General features: G+C 41.0%; 1 protein-coding gene across 3 annotated transcripts in view; it reads right to left on the bottom strand.

Moving 5' to 3' along the window:
• LOC148539009 (cytochrome P450 2K1-like) overlaps positions 1-25,133 on the bottom strand; it is a 112,902-nt gene extending 87,769 nt beyond the window's left edge. Inside the window, exons 1-2 of one of the 3 annotated variants that reach the window (XM_088451989.1) lie at positions 25,037-25,133; positions 23,679-23,873 (exon numbers count right to left, since the gene is read on the bottom strand). In XM_088451989.1, coding sequence (XP_088308115.1) covers positions 23,679-23,765 — 87 coding nt within the window. In that variant the 5' untranslated portion in view covers positions 23,766-23,873; positions 25,037-25,133. Of the gene's footprint in view, positions 1-23,678; positions 23,874-25,036 lie in introns of those variants that run through there. The other 2 variants (XM_088451992.1, XM_088451991.1) reach the window with 2 other exon arrangements.
• Between the last annotated feature and the right edge of the window lie 570 nt (positions 25,134-25,703).

Genomic DNA, 25,703 nt, shown 5'->3' with positions numbered 1-25,703 from the left:
GCAGCGGGAGAGACAGCACAGTGACACAAACAACATTATCAAAAGACCATGTCAAATCTACATGGAAATGTGAACCACTCAGCATATCAAAAGGGCAAATATTTAATAATGACCTAATTATAATTCCATAGACAAAAAACCTTATGGTTTCATATGTCCCATTAAGGCTTCTTAGACATGAACTGAAATTTCACAAAACCTATTGAATTTCTCACACTCAAACTTCAAAAAGCAATGAAATTACGATCATTATGGCTGACGCCTTAATGGACGTGTGCCTTGCCTAATACAGATATGTTATGCCATGACACCATGTGGTTAACTGCAGATTCAGCACTCTCACAGAGTGAGATTGCTGTCTCTCACAAAATGGTGGAGCTGCTAAATCGCAGAATTGTGTGCTCATTGGAATATACACATGCATTCAGTGGGCGCCGGGTTGATAGTGTAGTGTGGTGCATATGAAAGTGTAAATATTGTCTTTTTCAGTAGAACTACAGGTCCCAGCAGGCCTCGACCACATACTGGTACTTTGCGAACCACAAGTACCAGCAATCGGGTGTTAAGGGCACGCTGGTACCTATAGTACCCCTGTAAAATAAATATTAAAATAAAAGACGTTTGTTTTAATATTTTATTTTTCTGCACATCCACCTGGAGGGCGGCAGCCTTTAAGCTCTTTTTCATGGCCGCTGCCTATCCAGGACTTCCACGGTGTCTTCTTTCTTCTGCAGGTCTACTATGCTGTCCCTCCACCGATGGACTGTCATGTCGTGTGCTCGCACTGGCTTATATAAGCCAGCCGAGGGGGCGGGGCGATGATGTCGTGAGCTGTGATTGGCTCGCGGTGGCCATCTTTAAATTTCCAAAATGGCGTTAAGGCGCCGTTTTTGAAATGGGCATCGATGTTCTCACCATTGAAGTCAATGGTGAGAACCGCTCATTTCATTGGCTGAGAGGCGGAAGGCTCACCTCTCTCAGCCAATGAGCGCTTGGCGGCAGGATTTCCATAGTGAAATCCCACCACTAAGCTCTCATACGCTTAGTACTGCCCTTGTAGGACAGTACTAATGTTCGTGGCTCCACGCTATTCATTTTTTTTTTTTTTTGCCAAGCCCGAAGTTTGCCTACTTTGCACCAAAGAGGATCGATCCACGCATAGGAGGTTTTGTTTTTTTCAGGTACCCTATGGATTCTTGTATGTGGGGTGTTGGATCATAAAGAGATGATTCAAACAAAAGGTAAAAAAGGGAAAATGCCCCAAGAACAAGCAGGAACTGAAGACATTTGCAGTAGAGGCCTGGCAGAGCATCACCCGGTCATTAATCCGGTCATTAATTAATGACCAGCTTTTTTTATCATTAAGAGGGTTTTATTCCTTATCAATTCAGTAGTTATAGCTGGGTGTGCACCACAGGAAAAGTACTTGTATGTGGGGTGTTGGATCATATAGAGATGATTCAAACAAAAGGTAAAGAATTTTCCTCTTTGGGTGCACTCATTACATGTAACAATATTGTAGAAAAATTAGCTTTTAATTATATCTTTAAAAAAAAATATTAAAAATTAAATATAGATACAAGACATATCTGCTAGCAATTGAAACATATATACTGCTGCAGTATTCATTCTCCTTAATTGGAGAATAAAGGTTGGTACTTAACAAAATGATGGCTCAATTAGTATATGAAATCTGTTAATTTAGCAACATGCTTATCTCTATTTAACTGTAATTAGTCATTGTACATCTCATGTTGCCAAATTATACGGATCAATCTTTGAACAAAAAGGTGAAATACAACCTTTGAACCACTTCAAATTAACAGTCCTATCTCGGATTCTCTAAATCACAATCAATATATAGAGAAGTGGTTTTAAAGTACTGCAACACAAATCACATTTCCTTAAATATTCCTTGTCAATAGGAGGAAAAAATTCCTCACATACATTGTACAAGTCTGTTCAGGTGCTGATATCCAATCTCAAAATGTAACCCTTGTGAGAGGTCTTCCTTCATTAGGGCAGGGTTTTCTCTTTCTCTCCTAATACTATATCATACTGTGAATTCCTACCTATCTATACACCCTAAATGTCGCTATTAAGCGTTATAGGTCGCACAAGAAATAATTGTTTTCCAGACTTGGATTGTGGTTCCAAAGCACAAAAATATATTATGCACCAAAAAGCAGATAGTTACACGCTGTGATCTAAATACAATTAGCGCAAACCAATTATACATCACAAGGTACAGTCGAATAGATACGCATGCGCTCTGGATCCAGATCCCCGGCATCAACTATGAAACCTCCGTCAATAGAAAAGATAGATGACTAACCACTAGATTCAGGGTGCTTGCATATATACCTTTGCAGAGATAGGCAATACAATAAAACAAGTTTGCATAATCCCATTGGTTCTTCTTCCTGGTTCTTCTGTTACGATACAGTTCATAGGTCAATTTGTATTGTCACAGTCCAGCCTCCAACAGCTCTTTGTGTCCATTTTTCCGCTGAAGAACAAGTCTAAACTGGCTAATAAACATAACATCAGAGTACATTTCAATGCCTAACTCTCTATGATCCATAACTTGTAGACACATGTTGCGATCTCCCTGCCAATGGAACCGGAGATCTGCAAATAACCAGTGGCTCAGAATAGCACCAAACACGGTCTGCTTATCATGTACTAAGAGAAGGGAGTGGTTACCACGCTCAACCCCTGGATGGTGTATTTGATGCTTGTGTGTCTATAGATCAAACTGGTATGTGGGTTATAATGTAATTTATTAATACAATACGATATGGACTTTTATGTGTCAAAGAATAAAGTCACAGTGTTACACACAAATATACAAACATACAAGTGAATACATTCTGAATGGTACAGTTGCAGTAGGTCAGAATAAAGTATTAACACAAGAATATAAATGCCTGACCGGCAGTAGACGGCAGAGTGCGGCGTCCCGCAGTGCTGTTATAGTTAGTTGGCATGCGTATAAAATAATGAAGTCAGTGGTTAGTGGTAAAAAACAAGGGATATGCACGATCCAATAAGGTGCACAGATCGGATATAGAAAAAAATTGTTAAAAGGTTGAAGAAACGTGGCCAGGAATAGTTACTGTAGATGATGGTAGTGGCTGTTAATGCACAATAATTTGGATAGCTTGGAGAGTGAGGTAGAAACAAAACGGGGGGGGAGGACAGAGTGTGAATCAGTCTCGGCAAGAGTGGATCAAGTACCTTCCACTGGAGGGAAGGCCAACCTGGCCGAAACGCATTGGGACACACCCACAATCTCTGATCATATGAGCAGGATACGACTAGTACCATCCAGCAGCCCCAGCTCCCGGCGTCACGTGACCGGGATTTCCGGATGCCTACCTGGAAGCGAAGGAGGAACGCAGGCCAGCGGTCCCCAGCACCACCAGCTAGGAGGAAGGAACGGTCCCCCCGCAACTAACCCACAGAAGGAAAGCCGTGGCCAGACTGAACCAGCCGACATCCAGGCAGCCCAGTGTGCCCAACGATCCGGGCTGCATCAGGCACGTCGTTTGCAACCCACACTGCAGGGAAGCCGGCATACCACCCCAGCTGACAACCATCCAGCGCCCCATCCGAATAAGGCATATCGGAACTGAGGCTATCTGCAAAGGTACTTGATCCACTTCTGCCGAGACTGATTCACACTCTGTCCTCCCCCGTTCTGTTTCTACCTCACTCTCCAAATTATTGTGCATTAACAGCCACTACCATCATCTACAGTAACTATTCCTGGCCACGTTTCTTCAACCTTTTAACAATTTTTTTCTATATCCGATCTGTGCACCTTATTGGATCGTGCATATCCCTTGTTTTTTACCACTAACCACTGACTTCATTATTCTATACGCATGCCAACTAACTATAAAAGCACTGCGGAACGCCGCACTCTGCCGTCTACTGCCGGTCAGGCATTTATATTCTTGTGTCAATACTTTATTCTGACCTACTGCAACTGTACCATTCAGAATGTATTCACTTGTATGTTTGTATATTTGTGTGTAACACTGTGACTTTATTCTTTGACACATAAAAGTCCATATCGTATTGTATTAATAAATTACATTATAACCCACATACCAGTTTGATCTATAGACACACAAGCATCAAATACACCATCCTGGGTTTGAGCGCGGTAACCACTCCCTTCTATTTGCAAACCTAAGAGGACGAGGCACCTCTGTTCTACTCGCAGCACACCCCGCAACAACTAGTGTCAGTTATCCAGTGCGCAAGGGACCCATTACTCGTTTATCATGTACTAAACCTGAGATCTTAAATACAGTCGCTTTATTACATACTTAATAATAAATAAAACCTTGAATATTAACCTTAATGCTAGGGAACCTTTTTATGTAAGTGTGCAGTGTGTAAGTGTAAGGATATTTAAGAAAAAACGCTAGTTAGCGTTGTGCGTCTAAGTGTTTGTGAAGTACACCGTGGTACGTGTTTTGCAGGGTTATTCATATTAAATGTTTTAGTAAATGTATGTATTTATATAATGAGGACTTTTAACATTGTTCTATTGCGTGGGAATCGCACGACGCTAAATAATAGCATCGCCATATGTACTGATATTGTGTGAGATTCGCTAAAATGGCGTCGGGCGGCCATTCGTAAAATGGCGTCTTGTTGCCATTCACAAAATGGCGTGCAGATTTTAATTGTAACAGATTCTGTCTCAGCCAATTATCTGGCTTCGACAGTCCACCCTTTGATAGCAAACAACATGCTATCACACTCTGATTTTAAACATTTCATTTAGGCTTACACTATGACATATTATTTAATGTTATATTATGGGATGGCACAAGGTGGTTCTTAAACCATCAATAATGGGTCTCTAGGAGGGACATAAAACTACCCTTATACGCACACCGCGGATCTTGGGAGATCATGGGAAAGATGTGGGGATGCACCTATCCTATAAAGGAAGTCTTGGAGGGGATAGGGACTTATATTATTTAAGATGTTTAAAAATAACATTTCATAATACATTTCATGCATGTCTAAATCTATACATCATCTGATGGTACATTCTAGTTCAGGGTTGTAATGCAGTCCTACATATACCTCAGTATTCATATTGTTACTACTAACCACCATCATAATCACATTCCTTTGATTTACCTTATCTTTAAATTTTCCACATTTCAATACAGGAACACATTTGACACATGAGCCAATTACTATGATGACAACCAATATGAGGATCAGGAGTTTACCTATGCTAGCAACCATTTCCTGGACCCACTCTCCTAGACCAGAGAACCATTTCACTGGGTTCAACCAAAAAACCCATTCCTCTACCTTCTCCTTTACTTCAGCCACTGAAGCATTATGGTTCTTCCGAAATTCCCATTTTAACTGCAGAATTTCATCCATCTTCCGGTCTATTACCTCCTTTGGGTCACTAGTATCGTTTGTGATGTATGTGCAACACTTTACACCAAATTGGGTGGCTAAGGTCACACAGTACCCTCCAGTGACAGCTGTTAAATAATTTAACACTAATCTGTGTTGCACCAGTTCTTTCTTGTAGGCCTGTAACTCCTTACCTGTATACCTAAATGTGTCATCATACATCTCGGTGATATTGTGGCAAAAAAAGGTATTGTGCTGCTGGGTGGCGCTGGATATACAAATATAGAGATACAAATCAAATGATATAGATATAATCCTTTTCATAAATAGGAGATTCTGGGACATACGGCACTTTATATGTAGAGTTCTCAGGATCTCCACAGGTTATCCATATGGTACATGTAAAAAAATAAATGCAGGAAAGAGACTATCTTACAGATCTGATACAATGTTCCTGGTAATGTCTATATAATAAAGTTGAAGAGAAATGATGTAATTCTATCAGTTGACCAGGTATAACGAATGCGTACCCCAACTCACATTCAAATGAGTGGTTATATTCCCAGAAAGGTTTCTTTATCCCTCCAGCCCACTCAGTATTCCAAATTGATCTCTTTATAGATACACGCTAATCACGAGGAAGGTAAAATAATGCGTACCCTACTCACGTGATGTGAATGCTGTGAGCTGCATACAAAGGTTTCTTTCAATCGTCCCCCCGGAATGTTCTTGTAATTTATCTCCAAATGATAGAGCCTGAAAAAAGAGAGGAGGAGTGGTGTGTATGGCTAGATACTTTTCAATAATATAAAATACATACACAAACATAGAACAAAAACATACAGATCCACCGTCCAGATCCACCGTCTCATAGAAGAAGCAACAATCGGTAACGTCCAGCAATAAAACAATTCCTAAAACCAGCGCGTTTTGACCTGTCACCGCAGGTCTTTTTCAAGGTATGAGGAATAATGCACACTTTGGTACCTTAAATACCCTGTGCAACCAATTAATCAAAATAGGGACTTAACTGATGTATTAAATAAGCATACATATAAGAATCTAAATCCAAAAAATATTACAATCCATGTTCCCTGGTGGGGTATATCCAGATGTAATCAATCACAGAATGACTTTCAACCAGATTTCCTCTGGAAGTGACGAATCTCAATCCCCATACACTGGCTTCCGCCCTCCCTGCTCCAGCCACCCACGTGTGCGTCGCCCGCATCACCTCTTTGGTGGCAGGTGACGTTCGTCCATTTATGTTAACAGTTATAATTTTTTTTTCCTTTCCAGGTTTTTTTATGTTCGTACATCCTAAACATAAACCACATCACATTTTGTCTATGTATGCATATGGGAGGAGTAGATATACACACCCTTTGCATTTTTACATAGTCAATACGCATAATTTATTTAAGTGTTGCTGTTATACATGATAAGATATCTATGTATTAATATTGGTGTTTACAATGTTTGGGCTACAACATGGATGCTCCGGAATTAGGAGACGATATTTCCCCTATATGTCCCATTCAGCTTCGCCCGCTACCAGAAGTACGTCATGGTTCGGTGACGTATCTTCCGGCTTTGCATTAGACCCGATGGGGTCCGTCCTACACAGTTTGCCGGAGGACGTGTGCGAACGTCACGTGCCGCCAAGGAGGTGACGCAGGTGATGCACATGTGGGTGGCTGGAGCAGGGAGGGCGGAAGCCATTATATGGGGAACGAGATTCGTCACTTCCGGAGGAAATCCGGTTGAAAGTCATTCTGTGATTGATTACATCTTGCTGCTTCTTCTATGAGATGGTGGATCTGGTACTACCTTCTAATTATCAGGTCATCACCTCCTATATTACTTGGACTGTATGTTTTTGTTCTGTTTGTGTATGTATTTTATATTATTAAAAAGTATCTAGCCATACACACCACTTCTCCTCTCTTTTTTGAGGATCTATCATATGGAGGTAAATTACAAGAACATTCCAGGGGACGATTGAAAGAAACCTTTGTATGCAGATCACAGCATCCACATCACGTGAGTAGGGTACGCATTATTTTACCCTCCTCGTGATTAGCGTGTGTCTATAAAGAGATCAATTTGGAATACTGAGTGGGCTGTAGGGCTAAAGAAACCTTTCTGGGAATATAACCACTCATTTGAATGTGAGTTGGGGTACGCATTCATTATACCTGATCAACTGACAGAATTACATCATTTCTCTTCAACTTTATTATATAGACATTACCAGGAACATTATATCAGATCTGTAAGACAGTCTCTTTCCTGCATTTATTTTTTTACATGCACCATATGGATAACCTTTGGAGATCCTGATAACTCTACATATAAAGTGACGTACGTCAGAATCTCCTATTTATGAAAAGGATTAAGTATTATATCTATATCATTTGATTTGTATCTCTATATTTGTAAATCCAGCGCCACCCAGCAGCACAATACCTTTTTTTGCCACGTTGTATTTATTGAGGGTGAGTGAGCCTCCATTTTTGTGTCAGGCCGGGGGCAGCAGGTTTTGCGCACCATACTTCATAGTTATTTTTTCAAACATCTCGGTGATATTATCTATTAATTTTGCAAGATCTTGAATATATCTGAAATGTAGTGTACCCCGAGCGATCCTGGTGGGATCAAATGCGACTAAAACGTGAAAGCCAGTTGTTTCACTAATTAACTGTGTGGCTTTATGTACATCACCAGGTATCATATTTCTTTTGTATCTATGTTAACACTGTGTGTGAAGATATGGTGATGGTGTGTTTTTTATGAATACCAAGCATTTCACCATGTGTAAGGGTCATAACCTCTGGGAGTACTCTTCCCAGATAACACAAACCTTCGGAAATCGGAGAGAGCCACTTATACGCTTACCTATCACATATAAAATATACATCATCGGGGAGAACATAAGGAATAGAATGCATCATGATCATCCAACACATTTCCCTAACAAATGATCCTATCTCAGGTTCTCCCATCTGGCTAATACACGTTTCTGGTTGTATAACCCTGGTAAGTATCCTTCAGGTACTCTGCCAACCATTTCTTTGATGTTACTTAGTGTGTACCGATAACGAAAGTGTCTCCCATTTAACCTAATTGTGCGTAACAGTTCAAAATTTATAGGCTCATTATCAGCTCTTAGTGAGAAGGTCATCGTCTGGTTATTCCCAGTCACCTCCCAACTTCCTGGTTTATTGGAGTTGGTGATGTTCAAACATAAAAGTGATTTATCTACTTGGTACTGGTGGAGCTTAAAATGAGGTGGTTTGGTGTTTAGAAATTTTCCATCCAGCATCTTCCCTTGTTGTAATTCTAAAACCTCAGAAACATTTAATGGAAATGGCACTAACCCTACATTAGGCTGTCCCCGAGGCACATGAGAACACACCCAAAAGTCAGTCTGGTTTAAAACTTTGCCCACCATAGTATGATAATCCTCTAAAGGATACCCACCCCAATACTGGTTATACTTAGGTTGGCACTGCTGGATGCACATCTCATCAACTAAGGACCCATAAAACTCACAAATGCAATAATCCTCAGGCGATAGATCTTCGCACTGTCTCCGAGTTTCCAACATAGCAGATCTTTTAACAATTACTGTACTGGGTTTGGTCAGATACCGCCCTTGTCACTGTATTGCTCCTTCTCCCAACTCCACTCCATTGATATCACCATCAGCTCCCCTCTCCGTCCTCTGTCCTCCGTCACAGAAACCAGAGATCCCGAAACAACCCAGGATAATAGATAACCACAGCAGACAACTCAATTGCTGAAACAATGATCTACAAATTTCTTTAGCTCAGGTATCTCACTGTAACCTTTCTGGAAGAGACTCGCAATTGACAGGTCTATGTTATCTGCCATGATTCTGACTTGTCTCTCCACCGGTTGGTTGACCTTCTTACAGTGAGTGGAATGGACCCAGGTATCTCTCTCTGCCACCTTCAATGAAGTTGTACTCGTCAGCAACACCTGATACGGACCTTCCCACCAATCTGTCAAACAACCCGAATGCAAGAAATTTCTGATCATAACAAATTCTCCAGGTTCAACATCATGACAGTTTGTTTCAGGCATATCATGTGACAACAATTTCAGTTTCTGCTGTTGAGATTGAGGGCGGCCGCATTTTTCTTTTTAGTGCGGCCTACTGGTCGCTAGCTAAGCTGTGGGTTACCACCCACAGCTTCTGCGACTGACCAGGGTGATAGTCACGATGGTCAAGACCATCGCGACCATCGGGGCTTGCGACGAGACCCTAAGGTTGAGAGCAGGAAGCTTCCCACTGACATCACTGCTGATGTCAGTGCGGCCGCCCACAAAACAGCAGGCGCTCTGTTAGGAACGCCTCTGTTTGTGTAGCCACAGCCCCGCCTACAAAACGGGGCAAGCTGTCGATCAACATCGACAGCCGCCCCTTTTGTAGTGAACTCCGGAGCGAGAGAATTTCTCTCTCACTCCGGGGCTTGCGCAGTGCAGCCGCTGCGCATGTGCAGGGCCTTAACATCGACCCGGTTGCGGGTCTGAATGAAACCCTAAATCCTGTAATGGCAAGGCCAAAATAGAAAAACCTGGGATCCACATTCTGCAGAATCCACACATTCCCAAGAAGGTATGGATTTGCTGTTGGTTCTGCGGCAGTGTCATGGTCTGTATGGCTTGGATTCTATCAGTGGTCAGATGTCGTAACCACTGGGTTAGGCAATGTCCCAAGTAGTTAACCCTGGACTGGCATGGCTGTAGTTTGTCCTTACCAACCTTGTGTCCTGTTTGCGAGAGACGAAGCAATAAAAGTTTAGTATCATTTAAACATGACATAAATGAATCAGAACACAACAATGAATCGTCCACATATTGTATTAGAACAGATCCATTGGCAGGTTGAAAAGATTGTAAACAGTCATGTAAGACCTGGGAGAAGATACTGGAGCTGTCTATGAAGCCCTGGGGAAATCGTGTCCATGTGTATTGTACACCCCTGTATGTAAAGGCAAATAGGTACTGACAGTCAGGATGGATAGGGACAGAGAAGAAAGCAGAACAGAGGTCAATGACAGTAAAATGGGTTGCATTTGATGGGATCTGCATGAGAATGACAGCTGGATTCGGCACTACAGGAAATTGGCTCGCTACTACCTTATTAACCCCTCTAAGGTCCTATAACCCCTCCCACCACTTTTTCACAGGAAAGACGGGACTGTTGGCTACACTCGCTGTACGGACTAAAATTCCCTGTTGTAATAATCGCTCAATTATGGGATAAACCCCTATCTCTACCTCCTGTTTTAACAGGTACTGGGGAATTTTTGGAGCTTGCCTACCGCTTTTTAAATTTACCATTACGGGAGCTACATTTGCCATCAAACCAGTGTCCTGTCCATCTTTGGTCCAGAGGGACCCCGGTATCTGAGATAACATTTGTTCTACTTGAGATGGATTTTTATCTGAAACAGTAGAGTGAAACATTAACCTTTGGGGAGTGTCCAATATATCCCTCACCTTGTGCGCAACTCTCTCTGGGATATCTAAAAATATACCATCAGGGGTACAATAAATGACACATCCCATTTTACATAACAAATCCCTTCCCAGTAAGTTAGTAGGGGCCGCTGCTGCCAGGAGAAAGGCGTGCCTGGTATGCAATGGTCCGATAGTAACCTCTGCAGATTTGGTTAAAGGATGTTTCACTTTACCCGTTACACTCATTGCTGGTACTGTTTCGCTGGTCACCTGTAAATTAGATGGGAGATTTTATCACTGATCTGGTCACCCCTGTGTCTACAAGAAAAGAATGTTTAGTACCAGCTACATCAATTAACATTACAGGTTCTTCTTTAACATCCCTAGTTAACCTGACTGTAGACTACAGGTGTGACCTGATCCCTAGAGCTGACTATCTTCTTCCAGCAAAGCATTCACTGCTGCGACGTGAGCAGGTGTCGGCTGGAATTGTCCTTTCTGTTGGTTGTATGTCGGTGTTACCTGGTTTGGCGTTTCCCATTTCTTAGCCTTACAGAACTTACTTATATGGCCCTCCTGGTTACACCCATAACACCTCCGTAGTTGACGTATTGTGAAAGGTTGTTGTTGTGTAGGTTGGGGAATGAGGAAAGATCGTGGTTGTGTACAGGGATAAGGGTTTGGAGGTTGTATGGGATGAGTCTATTGTGGCTGAGTGTGGTAAAAAAGCTGCGGTGTTATTTGCATTCCTTCCAGAGCTTGGATACTAACAGACATTAGTTTCTCGCTCTGCATTTCTCTCTTCCTCAAGATGTTTTTATCAAGTTCAATTGTAATTCCCTGAATGTGTCCACTGTAACTCCCCTACACCCAGGAAGTGAGGTCTGAACCCTGGCTTTTAGAGTGTCCTTAAGACCATCCATAAGCACTGTGATTGTCATTTCCCTGTGATGGGTGTTATCTTTTATGTCCATTATACCTGTGTATTGGGTAATAGTCTGCAGCGCTGTTAAAATAATCTGCTGCAGACTCACTCTCCTTCTGTTTAATCGGGAAGATTTTACTCCAGTTAACAATGGGAAAAATACAGCCAATTCGGTAATAATGTGGGTTATATTGTCCTGATTACTTGCATCAGTTATGGGACTATCTCCATCCAATACACAGGCCATGATAAACTTGTTCACATCAATATTGTGTGTAAGACATGCCCGTAATACCACTCGCCAATCTTTATTGGTTGGCTCATGAGCATTACCTAAATCCTTTACAAATCTCTGACACTTAGCTAGTTCTTTCCTAGGGTCAGGGAAATCTGTCATTATGGAACGTAGTTCTGCTCTTGTCCATGGACAATGCATCGCTACATCCCTTGTGGCTACTACACCATGCGCGTCCGGATTCCCGTTGGGAACAGTTATTGCCCAGATGGGATGGATGCCTGCCATAATGCTACCTTGGCCTGATTACCTAATTGAGGGTTCAGCCTACTGCTACTACGTATGGTATTAGTAATCTCTGCTACTATTAAAGTGGGGGTTAGTACTTCCTGTAGGGGTGGGGCTACATCCATTTCTGGTACTAGCGGGGCAGCTACCTGTGCTTGCTTTGGTGGTACATTTAACATTTGTGCAACATGGGAGAGAGCAGACATCACAACAGGTTCATCATCTACATCATAAACATGTTCCTTATGGTTACTTAGAAGAGGGTACAAATTACTTGTTACATTTTTATGAATTTTTAAATCGAGTGTACCTTCACCCCTATCTGCATAGGGCAGTGGTGGTATGCATGAACTACTGACATTACCTTCCGCAACGCTACCTTGCTGTGTGTGCGTACTACTTTGAAGTGCGCATGCAACGCTATTTGTGTGCGTGCTCCCTTGCGTCGTGCACGAGACGCTAGTTTGCGTCGCATGCACACCGCTACGCCACATATCCCCCTCGTGCTGCCACAACTTCAAGCAATCATTAAACTTTACTCTTTTCTTCAGAGACTTCACTAAACATATACTGTCTCTGAGATTGTTCAGAGCCTCTGATCTACCAATCTTAGGAAAAGGTGTTCTACATTTCTTGGTCATTTTGACCCATATATCGCAGTACACTGTAGCGTACGCACCATACTTTTTAAACATAACATACCTGGCCAATCCTAACGGCCCTTCCATCTGCAGTGCATCATCAACCATTACTAGAGATGGCTTTGCACCCATCTGGGAAAACGATTAGCAATCTCTAGTGATTTTCGACTGGTGAACGATTTTTTTTCCCTAGCGCGAAACGTTCACGCACTCCTTCCCGTCTTGCACCAATTTCCCACCCTTAGGGACCGTGTTCTTCACGAGGAGTAAAATAATCGCTTAGTGACTTACTTTTCCCGTGGCAATCGACTCAAGCTTTACTGGCTTCCTGCTTCGAGTTTACTCCCAACTGGTAGCATTTAGAAGTTACTACAACTAACCTTGCCAGCAGTTTCACTCCCACGACACCTACTTCACAATTTAAATAATTGTGCGGTCTGATCGCGCTGCCCAAGGAACCTAACTGATCAATGGACTTTGCGATTAATGGGTGTTCGGACCGAGAAAAACCCTTGTTTCTCGATAACCTAAACCACAATGTACCTGCTTTGTACACTGGCCCAGTAGTTTGCGCTGCCCCGTCGGGCAGCTACCAAGTTTCACCGAGGTTTAACAGACAGTAACCTGCAGGTTTAACAGACAGTAGCCTCCACTTTCAATCACACGTTTCAGTTTCATACACCTTTTCTGTACAGAAGAATATACCCTTACCTTAAATATAGTAGTGTAATTCAGAGGATTAACAAGCAATCACTCTATGAACACAATGACCATTTGAACACGTGGCAGCAATACAGGAAATATGCGTACGTTATTGTGCGACTTCCCCTTTTTAACCCAAACCTTTATCAACGAAGGAAAACAAACTTTTTCCTTCCTTGTCCCTGGATTCTAATCAGCGCACCTTGAACTCACACAATAACGGATAGCGGTCTCTCAGCATCAAATGGTAGCAGGTATTCGAAGGCACAATGCGTTACCATGCAAATTGGCAGCGCGAACTCACTCTACGAGCCCCCAACTGTGAATTCCTACTTATCTATACACTCTAAATGTTACAAACAAAAAATATGGCGGTCCGAGGGTAGCGCTGTCCTCGATAATGATATGTGTAACTCCCTTCCGTCAGAAGTAATATTCTCAACAGGGAAAGAGGAATGAACATACAATGGAGAGTATTATGTGCACCAGGATTATGGGAAATGTTCTCAAAATGGATGATCACGAAGTGTAACCAACTCACCCCAAAGTAGTGAGATGCATTCACAAAAAGGTATCTTTCATAAAGCTTCTTTTTGCAGTCATATACCCCTCATCGCCCCCTGCTGGGTCTGAACTCACCTGTAAACAGATGTAGACATTCCCCAAAAGGTTTCTTTTTGCGTAGGGTGGTGTCCGGGCTATGGATAAAATATCCAACACCAATATCTTGGGGTAGCCAAAACACCAGAGAGGATGATTTTCCGAAGAATATTTATTCCAAACAAGATAAAAATACAATAAAAAATACAATAAAACAGTATAGTGCTGGGAAACCCACCAAGTGACCTGGATATGTGGATATATCAAAAATGTCAACCTCACCCAGACTCTGATAGACTAGGTACAGCCACCAGATGTGAGTAGATGGAAAAAACGAAGGTAAGTCCACAGTGGTCAGGGTCCCCAAAAAAACATCAACGCGTTTCAGACTTGAGCAGTCCTTCCTCAGGATGTATACTAACACTCTTTTAGACTTGGTTTATATACCCCTCATCCCCTCAAGTGGGAGGGGTTCATCATGGAGGTATACAAAACATGGAAATATACAAACATAAAACAATCGTTATACAAATCCCTAAAGTACAACCATGCAGTTATCCCCCTTATAAAAAACACTGGTATACTTCCGTGCTGAACGTGTGTAATCACTCCACTTTATAAATCAATAGAACCAGAGTGTAAGACATGAGGGAATAAACAAAAGTCCATGGAAAAACCTCTTATTAATGTAATCCAGTCCACTTTTTCATTCAACCAAGAAATGATTCATCAGGTGTTTCCATGTTTCTCTGCACTCACGTCCCGGAAGTACTGTGCGCGTCTGCATCCGGCTCATCGCTATTGTGGCTTTTAGTAGCTGTTTATTATGGATAGCGCAACGCCGGAAGTGATGGACTTCCATCCTATGAGCCGCAAACCACGAAGCTGACATCGTGGTCCTATGTGCTCTAGTGTTGCATGGGACGCCATTTTGCGGGTTTTTTCGTAAGAACACAATGATTGTAGAAATGGCCAGAATTGTAATCCAATGATCCCACAGAATTTAAAAAGAAAAACAACATGTTACTGATGCAGAACAGTCAGACATCCCAAAAAACACTTATAAGATTAAAAAATAATGACATTAGAATTTATAAAGACTCATAGGAACCATTTCATTTCGAAATCAGCGTTTAGGCTTCTAGGGACTAAACATTTCAATAGGTGTATCATTCTCATTTCTTCTCATGCCAATCTCTGGTCCCTATCATTAATTCTCCAGTTAGGCTTCACAATTTTTATACCACAAAATGATATTAGGTGTTTAATCTCACATGCATGTACTTGTTTAAAATGTGACGAGACATGGTGCGTATCCAAACCTTTTTTAATGTTTCGCACATGCTCTGCCAATCTTTCTTTCAAAAGGCGGGTGGTTTTCCCCACATATTGGCTCCCGCATGTGCATTCTAATAAGTAGACACAATATTTGCTATTGCATGTTATAAAATCATTTATTGAGAACAATTTCCCCGTTTGTGTAGATTTAAAATGCGTAATTTTGGTAATCTCAGATCTACAAATTTTACACATGCTGCAAGTACCGCACCGAAAAAACCCTTAGATCTAATGTTACCCCCTAATATGGGGGGGGTTATTACACTTCTCACTAAATTATCTTTAATATTGTGAGCTCTTCTATACACAAAGGTGGGTTTGGTCTCTATATGTGTTTTTAATAAGGGATCATTCCTCAATATTCCCCAGTGTTTGGCTATGACACTTTCCAATTGTTTATACTGGTTATTAAACCGTGTAATGAAAGGGACTAACGGTTTTCTGTCACTAATTCTTTTTTGTTTGGTGGTAGATATTGCTTCTATTCTGTCAAGATTTGCCCCCCTTACTCTAGCTTTCCTTACTATATCAGCTGCATAGCCTTTAGTAATGAATTGTTCCTCTAGAATTTCCGCATGCACATCATAGGTCGATATATCCGTACAATTGCGTCTAATGCGCTGAAATTGGCTACAGGGAATACTACTTAGCCAATTTTGGTGATGATTGCTATCATAATTTATAAATGAGTTGCAATCCGTTTGTTTTACAAAATTCCTTGTTTTAATTTGGTCACCCTCAACATATAAGGTTAAATTCAAAAAATCAACCGTATTGGGGTTAATATTAAAGGTTAATGTAATATTGGAAGTATTACTATTAAGGTATTGACAGAACAAATCCAAACTGGTATGATCTCCACTCCAAATAAATAAAATATCGTCTATGTAACGCCGCCATGTCACCAGACTGGACCTGAAGTGGTGGCCACTCCAAATCGAGTGATCCTCCCACCACGCCATGAAAAGGTTGGCGTAGCTCGGTGCCAGTCTGGTGCCCATGGCGGTACCCGTGAGCTGGAGAAAAAAAGTATTTTCAAACCAGAAAAAATTATTTTGTAATATCATGTTTATACCCTCTAATACAAAATTTTTATAATCATCTGATGTTTCTTTTTTATCCAAAAAATACTTAACCGCATCAATACCTAATTGGTGTCTAATGATGGTGTACAAGGATGTAACATCAGCTGTTATCATCCAATAATCCGTTTGCCACTTTATATTTGAGACCATTTTGATCACTGATATGGTATCTTTTAAGTAAGATCTTGTTTCCTGTACTAAGGGCTGAAGTTGGTGGTCCAAATAATGGGATAAGTTAGACAGAACCAAATTGGTCCCTGCCACAATTGGCCGACCAGGGGGCTTTTCTTTGTTTTTATGCATTTTAGGTAAAACATAGATAACTGGTATAGCAGGTACATCTATTTTCATATATTTTTGTACAGTTTCCGTGATAATACCCTTTGAAACATATAACATTAAAAAAGTCTCAAGTTTATTTGTAATCATCATCGTGGGATTACCTCTCAATATTTTATAGGTTGTAACATCGGACAGCTGTCTAATGATCTCCTCATTGTAATCTCCAACGTCTAATACCACCACACTGCCACCTTTGTCGGCTGGCTTAATCACAATTTGTTTATTCTCCTTAAGTGTTTTTATAGCCAACCTTTCTTCTTTAGATAAATTGGTATGTCTAATGGGTTTAAAGGTAATCCTCTCTAGATCATCCCTAACTAAACGTTCAAAAGATTCAATAAAGCAGCCTTTTTTATGTGCTGGGTAGAAGGTGGACTTTTTTTAAAAAACATAATAAGAGGTATCATTTTCAGGATAATTAGCATTCGCTGGGATTTCAGCAAAAAATATTTTTAATGTTAAGCGTCTAATGAACCGCTGCAGAACCCCCCCCCATATTAGGGGGTAACATTAGATCTAAGGGGTTTTTTTGGTGCGGTACTTGCAGCATGTGTAAAATTTGTAGATTTGAGATTACCAAAATTACGCATTTTAAATCTACACAAACGGGGAAATTGTTCTCAATAAATGATTTTATAACATGCAATAGCAAATATTGTGTCTACTTATTAGAATGCACATGCGGGAGCCAATATGTGGGGAAAACCACCCGCCTTTTGAAAGAAAGATTGGCAAAGCATGTGCGAAACATTAAAAAAGGTTTGGATACGCACCATGTTTCGTCACATTTTAAACAAGTACATGCATGTGAGATTAAACACCTAATATCATTTTGTGGTATAAAAATTGTGAAGCCTAACTGGAGAATTAATGATAGGGACCAGAGATTGGCACGAGAAGAAATGAGAATGATACACCTATTGAAATGTTTAGTCCCTAGAGGCCTAAACGCTGATTTCGAAATGAAATGGTTCCTATGAGTCTTTATAAATTCTAATGTCATTATTTTTTAATCTTATTAGTGTTTTTTGGGATGTCTGACTGTTCTGCATCAGTAACATGTTGTTTTTCTTTTTAAATTATGTGGGATCATTGGATTACAATTCTGGCCATTTCTACAATCATTGTGTTCTTACGAAAAAACCCGCAAAATGGCGTCCCATGCAACACTAGAGCACATAGGACCACGTGATGTCAGCTTCGTGGTTTGCGGCTCATAGGACGGAAGTCCATGATCATCACTTCCGGCGTTGCGCTATCCATAATAAACAGCTACTAAAAGCCACAATAGCGATGAGCCGGATGCAGACGCGCACAGTACTTCCGGGACGTGAGTGCAAAGAAACATGGAAACACCTGATGAATCATTTCTTGGTTGAATGAAAAAGTGGACTGGATTACATTAATAAGAGGTTTTTCCATGGACTTTTGTTTATTCCCTCATGTCTTACACTCTGGTTCTATTGATTTATAAAGTGGAGTGATTACACACGTTCAGCACGGAAGTATACCAGTGTTTTTTATAAGGGGGATAACTGCATGGTTGTACTTTAGGGATTTGTATAACGATTGTTTTATGTTTGTATATTTCCATGTTTTGTATACCTCCATGATGAACCCCTCCCACTTGAGGGGATGAGGGGTATATAAACCGAGTCTAAAAGAGTGTTAGTATACATCCTGAGGAAGGACTGCTCAAGTCTGAAACGCGTTGATGTTTTTTTGGGGACCCTGACCACTGTGGACTTACCTTCGTTTTTTCCATCTACTCACATCTGGTGGCTGTACCTAGTCTATCAGAGTCTGGGTGAGGTTGACATTTTTGATATATCCACATATCCAGGTCACTTGGAGGGTTTCCCAGCACTATACTGTTTTATTGTATTTTTTATCTTGTTTGGAATAAATATTCTTCGGAAAATCATCCTCTCTGGTGTTTTGGCTACCCCAAGATATTGGTGTTGGATATTTTATCCATAGCCCGGACACCACCCTACGCAAAAAGAAACCTTTTGGGGAATGTCTACATCTGTTTACAGGTGAGTTCAGACCCAGCAGGGGGCGATGAGGGGTATATGACTGCAAAAAGAAGCTTTATGAAAGATACCTTTTTGTGAATGCATCTCACTACTTTGGGGTGAGTTGGTTACACTTCGTGATCATCCATTTTGAGAACATTTCCCATAATCCTGGTGCACATAATACTCTCCATTGTATGTTCATTTCTCTTTCCCTGTTGAGGATATTACTTCTGACGGAAGGGAGTTACACGTATCATTATCGAGGACAGCGCTACCCTCGGACCGCCATATTTTTTGTTTGTAACATTTGGGGATCTGGTGCTCCTGGGTGTGTACGGAGCTGCAGTCCTGATGCGCAGGTGGTTTGTTGTATTGCTGTTCTTATACACTCTAAATGTCGCTATTTAGCGTTATAGGTCACACAAGAAATAATTGCTTTCCAGACTTGGATTGTGATTCCAAAGCACAAAAAGATATTATTCACGGGGAGAGCGGAGCCGGGAGCCGGTACCAGTAATCAGCTATGTGGTCTAAGCAGGCCGCAAGCTGATTGCTGTAAAAAAAAGAAAAAAAAAATGAAACATTTTTTTTTATTACTTACCTGACTCCAGGGACCGGTGATCGGGCCTTCGGTGATGGCTCCTCTCCGGTCAGCTGGTCTCCCACAGTGCACTGGGGCCCGGTCATCAGGTGATCGGGCCCCAGTGCAGTATGGGAGATCACCTGATCGGGAAGCCCGGAGAAGATCACCAGAGGCCAGGAGGATACAGGTAAGTGTAATGAAGGGAGGGGGGGGTCGCGGGGGGGGGTCCGCGGTTGCGGGGGTGGGGCTTAGCGCCGGGGGGCGGGGCTTAGCGTCAGTGGGGGGTAGCAGCGACAGTGGGTCGGCGCATGCGCGGGCTCTTAGTCGCGGTATTTTTTCCGAAAATACAGTGACTAGAGTGCGGATGGGATCCGCAGGGACAGAGCTTTATCGCAAGCTCTGTCCCTGCAAGGGATTTATAGTAAATCCCTGTGATATTGCCTGAATTCGCAATGCGAATTCACTCGGTAATATCACACTACAATCCGCATTCAATATGCGGATTGTAGTAAATAGAGCCCTCTATATTGATTGTGATTTAGAGAATCTAAGATAGGACTGTTAATTTGAAGTGGTTCAAATGTTGTATTTCACCTTTTTGTTCAAAGATTGATCTGTATAATTTGGCAACATGAGATGTACAATGACTAATTACAGTTAAATAGAGATAAGCATGTTGCTAAATTAACAGACTTCATATACTAATTGAGCCATAATTTTGTTAAGTACCAACCTTTATTCTCCAATTAAGGAGAATGAATACTGCTGCAGTATATATGTTTCAATTGCTAGCAGATATGTCTTGTATCTATATTTAATTTTTAATAATTTGTTTTTAAAGATATAATTAAAAGCTAATTTTTCTACAATATTGTTACATGTAATGAGTGCACCCAAAGAGGAAAATTCTTTACCTTTTGTTTGAATCATCTCTATATGATCCAACACCCCACATACAAGTACTTTTCCTGTGGTGCACACCCAGCTATAACTACTGAATTGATAAGGAATAAAACCCTCTTAATGATAAAAAAAGCTGGTCATTAATTAATGACCGGATTAATGACCGGGTGATGCTCTGCCAGGCCTCTACTGCAAATGTCTTCAGTTCCTGCTTGTTCTTGGGGCATTTTCCCTTCAGTTTTGTCTTCATCAAGTGAAATGCATGCTCAATCGGATTCAGGTCAGGGGATTGACTTGGCCATTGCATAACATTCCACTTTTTAGCCTTAAAAAACTCTTTGGTTGCTTTTGCAGTATGCTTCGGGTCATTGTCCATCTGCACTGTGAAGCGCCGTCCAAAGAGTTCTGAAGCATTTGACTGAATATGAGCATATATTGCCCGAAACACTTCAGAATTCATTCTGCTGTTTTTGTCAGCAGTCACATCATCAATAAATACAAGGGAACCAGTTCCATCGGCAGCCATACATGCCCACGCCATTTCACTACCACCACCAGGCTTCACTGATGAGGTGGTATGTTATGGATCATGAGCAGTTCCTTTCCTTCTCTTCTCATCACTCTGGTACAAGTTGATCTTTGTCTCATCTGTCCATAGGATGTTGTTCCAGAACTGTAATGGCTTTTTTAGATGTTGTTTGGCAAACTCTAATCTGGTCTTCCTGTTTTTGTGGCTCACCAATGGTTTGCATCTTGTGGTGAACCCTCTATATTCACTCTTGTGAAGTCTTCTCTTGATTGTTGACTTTGACACATATACATCTACCTCCTGGAGAGTGTTCTTGATTTGGCCAACTGTTGTGAAGGGGTTTTTCTTCACCAGCGAAATAATTCTTTTGTCATCCACCACAGTTGTTTTCCGTTGTCTTCCAGGTCTTTTGGTGTTGCTGAGCTCTCCGGTGCGTTCTTTCTTTTTAAGAATGTTCCAAACAGTTGATTTGGCCACACCTAATGTTTTTGCTATCTCTCTGATGGGTTTGTTTTGATTTTTCAGCCTAATGATGGCTTGCTTCACTGATAGTGACAGCTCTTTGGATCTCATATTGAGAGTTGATAGCAACTGATTCCAAATGCAAATGTCACACCTAGAATCAACTCCAGACCTTTTACCTGCTTAATTGATAATGAAATAATGAGGGAATAGCTCATACCTGTCGATGAAATAGCTTTTGAGTTGATAGTCCCATTACTTTTGGTCCCTTAAAAAGTGGGAGGCACATATTGAAACTGTTGTAATTCCTACACCATTCACCCGATTTGGATGTATATATATATATATATAATGTCATTTTCAGTGTTAGAGTAATCAAAATATCATTGTGGTATTTCTTGTTTTAAATATGCATGTTTTTTTGCCGAAAATTGTATCAAAGTATATATAATTTAATAATAAGTGGAGAGTGATAAAAGACCAACCAATCAGCTCCCAACTGTCATTTTTTAAACACAGCCTGTAACATGACAGTTGGGAGCTGAGTGGCTGGTCGTTTATCACTCTCCACTTTATCACTTCCCAGAGCTTACATACATCTGCCCCAGAGTGTTTTGTATGTAAAGTACTTATTTTTTAACATATACGATATATTGAAACATTTTGTATTGTATTTATCCCCGTCTTTTTAACCACTTGCCTGGCATGGACATAAGCTTCTGTCCACACCAGGCAGTTCTTTATCTGTACTGGACGTAAAGTTTCGTCGAGACAGATAAACACGAGGGCGGCTGCAGGAAGAGAATCTTCCCGCAGCTGCTGCTCTCAGAGGGACCTTCCGGTCCCTCTGCCTGTCAGCACCCTTTCCCCCTCTGTCTGCTGTGCACCGATCCCTGCTGACCAGTCAGCAAAGCAGGACCCCCTACCCAGCGCCTGCAGAACCGAACAGCCACTTTGGAAAAGTAAGTAAACTTCCCCCCTTACACCCCGTACCTGGTGCCTGGATACGGTCTCAAATTGAACGTCGCGATGGTTGTGATGTTCCGATGGAGGTTTCGATGTTCCAGTATTTGAAAAAACAATTTTTTTAAAACAAATCTTTAAAAAAAAAAATAATTTTTTTTTTGATGAAACCATTTTAAATAAGTTAAAATAGATGTTCCTCACCGAATTCACTAATAAAACCCCCCAAAAAAACGACAATTTTGGAGCGGTTTTTAGAAAAAAAAAACATCAGTTAAGTGCTTAAAGCTTTTAGATTTTTCACATAAAGCATTTTTGTACATGTGGTTCACATTTGTTCCATGTAGATTTTACATGGTCTTTTGATAATGTTGTTATTGTCACTGTGCTGTTTCTCCCTTAGCGCTGCGCTGCCTTGCCGAGAGGATGGAAACAGGGCATTATGGGTTGCCTAGCAACCTCGTGTGTCATCACCAGTGTCCCTTCCAGTTACCGGGTACACGGAGGTCCCGCCTACCCCTCCGGAGGCAGCGCTGCATGGAGTGGAGACATGACGTTTATTGCATATAAAGTAAGACTCTTGCACTATTGTGTTTGGACTCATGCTGAAGAAAAAGTCTTAGGACTTTGAAACATTGATGTTTTTGATGTCACACTGATGATCTGAATACGCTGTTTGTCATATTACCATTTGGAGTGCCGCCTTGTTCTTTTTAATGGTAACTATGGACAGTGTATCTTTATGTAGGAAGGCACACCTGCTGATGCCCACGTTGTCCAGAGTGCCAGGCTATATTGGAATATATATATATATATATTCTTGTGTATATATATACACAAGCATATATATATACACACACACACATATACACTCTTTATTGCAGCCAGCACTCCCATGCTCTTTAAAGTATACCTTGAGCTGGTGCCCTCCTTGATTACCATGTCCTAAAATGGATTAGTATCACTATATACTTTCCAGTGAAGGCGGCACTCTGGCGACGATGAAATATCACACAAGACCCCAAGGTGCTTTCAACCTTTTAGAACATATTTACTTTCTTTCATTAGGAAGAACCCAAGTAAAGATGTTCACAAAAAATGTCTGGAAGACACCACCAATGTATAATACAGAATATTTAATCCTTAAAGAGTCCAATACCGATACCTTTTTTGTATGTTTCCCACACTTTAGAGTTCTCCTGTTGGGGTAGTGTAACGTAGAAGAAGGTATCTCCAATGAGGAGGTGACCATAGATGATAAGTCTTTATACAGTCAAGTCCTATAATAAGATCCTTGTACCAGAATCACCCAGAGAGTAGTACAGCTGCTTTTTGTGTGAAGTATTACATATTTATTTTGCTGTAAGATTAACAGACAAAACATATACATAAAAAGCTTACTTCAATTAATAATAGAACAGCAACAATATTCCTTTATCTGGCCCTGTTATTGGAGTAAAGATTCTTGGCTGTTGGAAGACCAGTATGGCGGTTCCATATAAAATCACTCTACCCGTCTCGTCCATTGGACTTCATTAGGGGTATAGCTTTAAAATACAAATGGGTGTCTTACAAGTGCACAATCCAATTTTTATACAGTAGTTATATTCAAAACAAATATATACATAGCAAGCCATAATAGGCAATGCACATGGAACAAAATTCCTTTCGATCATAACTCAGTTGGTAGTTCAGCCAGGGAATCGTACCTTAATTATACAAATAAATTCTAGTCAGATATAATTATCTTAATGGCAGTTTTATTATACACTGCTTAACAAATGTAATACCAATACTTGTCTAAAAGGGGTTGTATATGAAATATGAAAATCCCAACCCCAGAAGCCCGACAGCTGAAGATCCCGATGGAGGCTGGTAAGTACCCAATCCCTCCCCTCTCCCCCCCTAACCCTCTCTTGGTGGTGCCTAACCATTCCCGTACCCTAAACCTAACTTAACACTCCCGGGTGGGTGCCTAGTCCTAACCTCCCCGGTGGTGTCTAACCCTCCCTACCCGCAGCCTAACCCTAACCCTTCCTGGGGGTGCCTAATCCAAGTCCCCCCAGGGGGTGCCAAAACCTGCCCCCGCCCATGGCTAAAACTTACCTGGCTCCGGTGTCTTATGATCGGGAGGCCGGCTGTTGGGATTCCAACGCCGGTATCCTGATCCGTAAGGGGATAGCGGCATAAGCATTTTGCCCGGAGGCGTGATGCCGGCGACGGTATATGGATGGCCGGCATCTTGTCCGCCGCGATATGCACTACATCCCGTCTAAAAGACAATGCTGTTATATGGCTTTGAGATTTATATGAGAAGCATATACAATTACCAAAATTCTTAGCCTGAAATTTAACAAACATTTAATATGATACATTGCTATGAGGATTTACATAGTAAAAGTGCAGAACTATAATGTAATCACAAAAATTCATCCTAGATAAATATAAGGTCTAATACAAATATACACAGGTAAAAAAGTTAATAGACTAAAGTGAATATGAGGAATCCTGATAATTACTTACATAAACCACTGGTGAGTGATGTGAACTCCAGCTAAACTGCAGAGAGAACGAGTATTCTCAAAATGGGTACTCCTTATATATGTAGGAGACTCCACCCAGATCTGAGCTATCTAAATGTGAAACATGTTACAATGTCCAAACTTATACAAAAATAGAGTGCATAAGCTAGAGAGTCAGAAGACCTACTTACACATTTCTAACAGTTGTTAAATAAACTTTAAATCGCTTCTAAAATTAATTGGATTGCTAATTCAGTTTGGACTACAAAAATGTCCGAAAAGTCACTTCCAGTTAGTAATCGAACTACAAAAATGGCAGAGTAGTCACTTCCAGTTAGTAATCGAACTACAAAAATGGGATAATAGTCACTTCCAGTTAGTAATCGAACTACAAAAATGGGAGAATAGTCACTTCCAGTTAGTATTTGAACTACAGAAATGGCAGAAAAGTAACTTCCAGTTAGTGTTTGAACTACAAAAATGGCCGATAAGGCACTTCTGGTTAGTATTTGAACTACAAAAATGGTCGAATAGTCACTTCCAGTTAGTGTTTGAACTACAAAAATGGCAGAAAAATCACTTACGTTTAGGGTTTAAACTAAAAAAAAATGTCCAACAAGTCACTTTGGTTTCTAGAACTAAATAGCTGTGTTAACCCTATAACACCA

The sequence above is a fragment of the Taudactylus pleione genome, unplaced genomic scaffold (genome assembly GCF_031769625.1).
Source record: "Taudactylus pleione unplaced genomic scaffold, aTauple2 ptg000032l, whole genome shotgun sequence".
Classification (NCBI taxonomy): Eukaryota; Metazoa; Chordata; class Amphibia; order Anura; family Myobatrachidae; genus Taudactylus; species Taudactylus pleione.
Note: the sequence above shows the minus strand (reverse complement) of the source record. Positions and strands in the feature narration are given on the sequence as shown.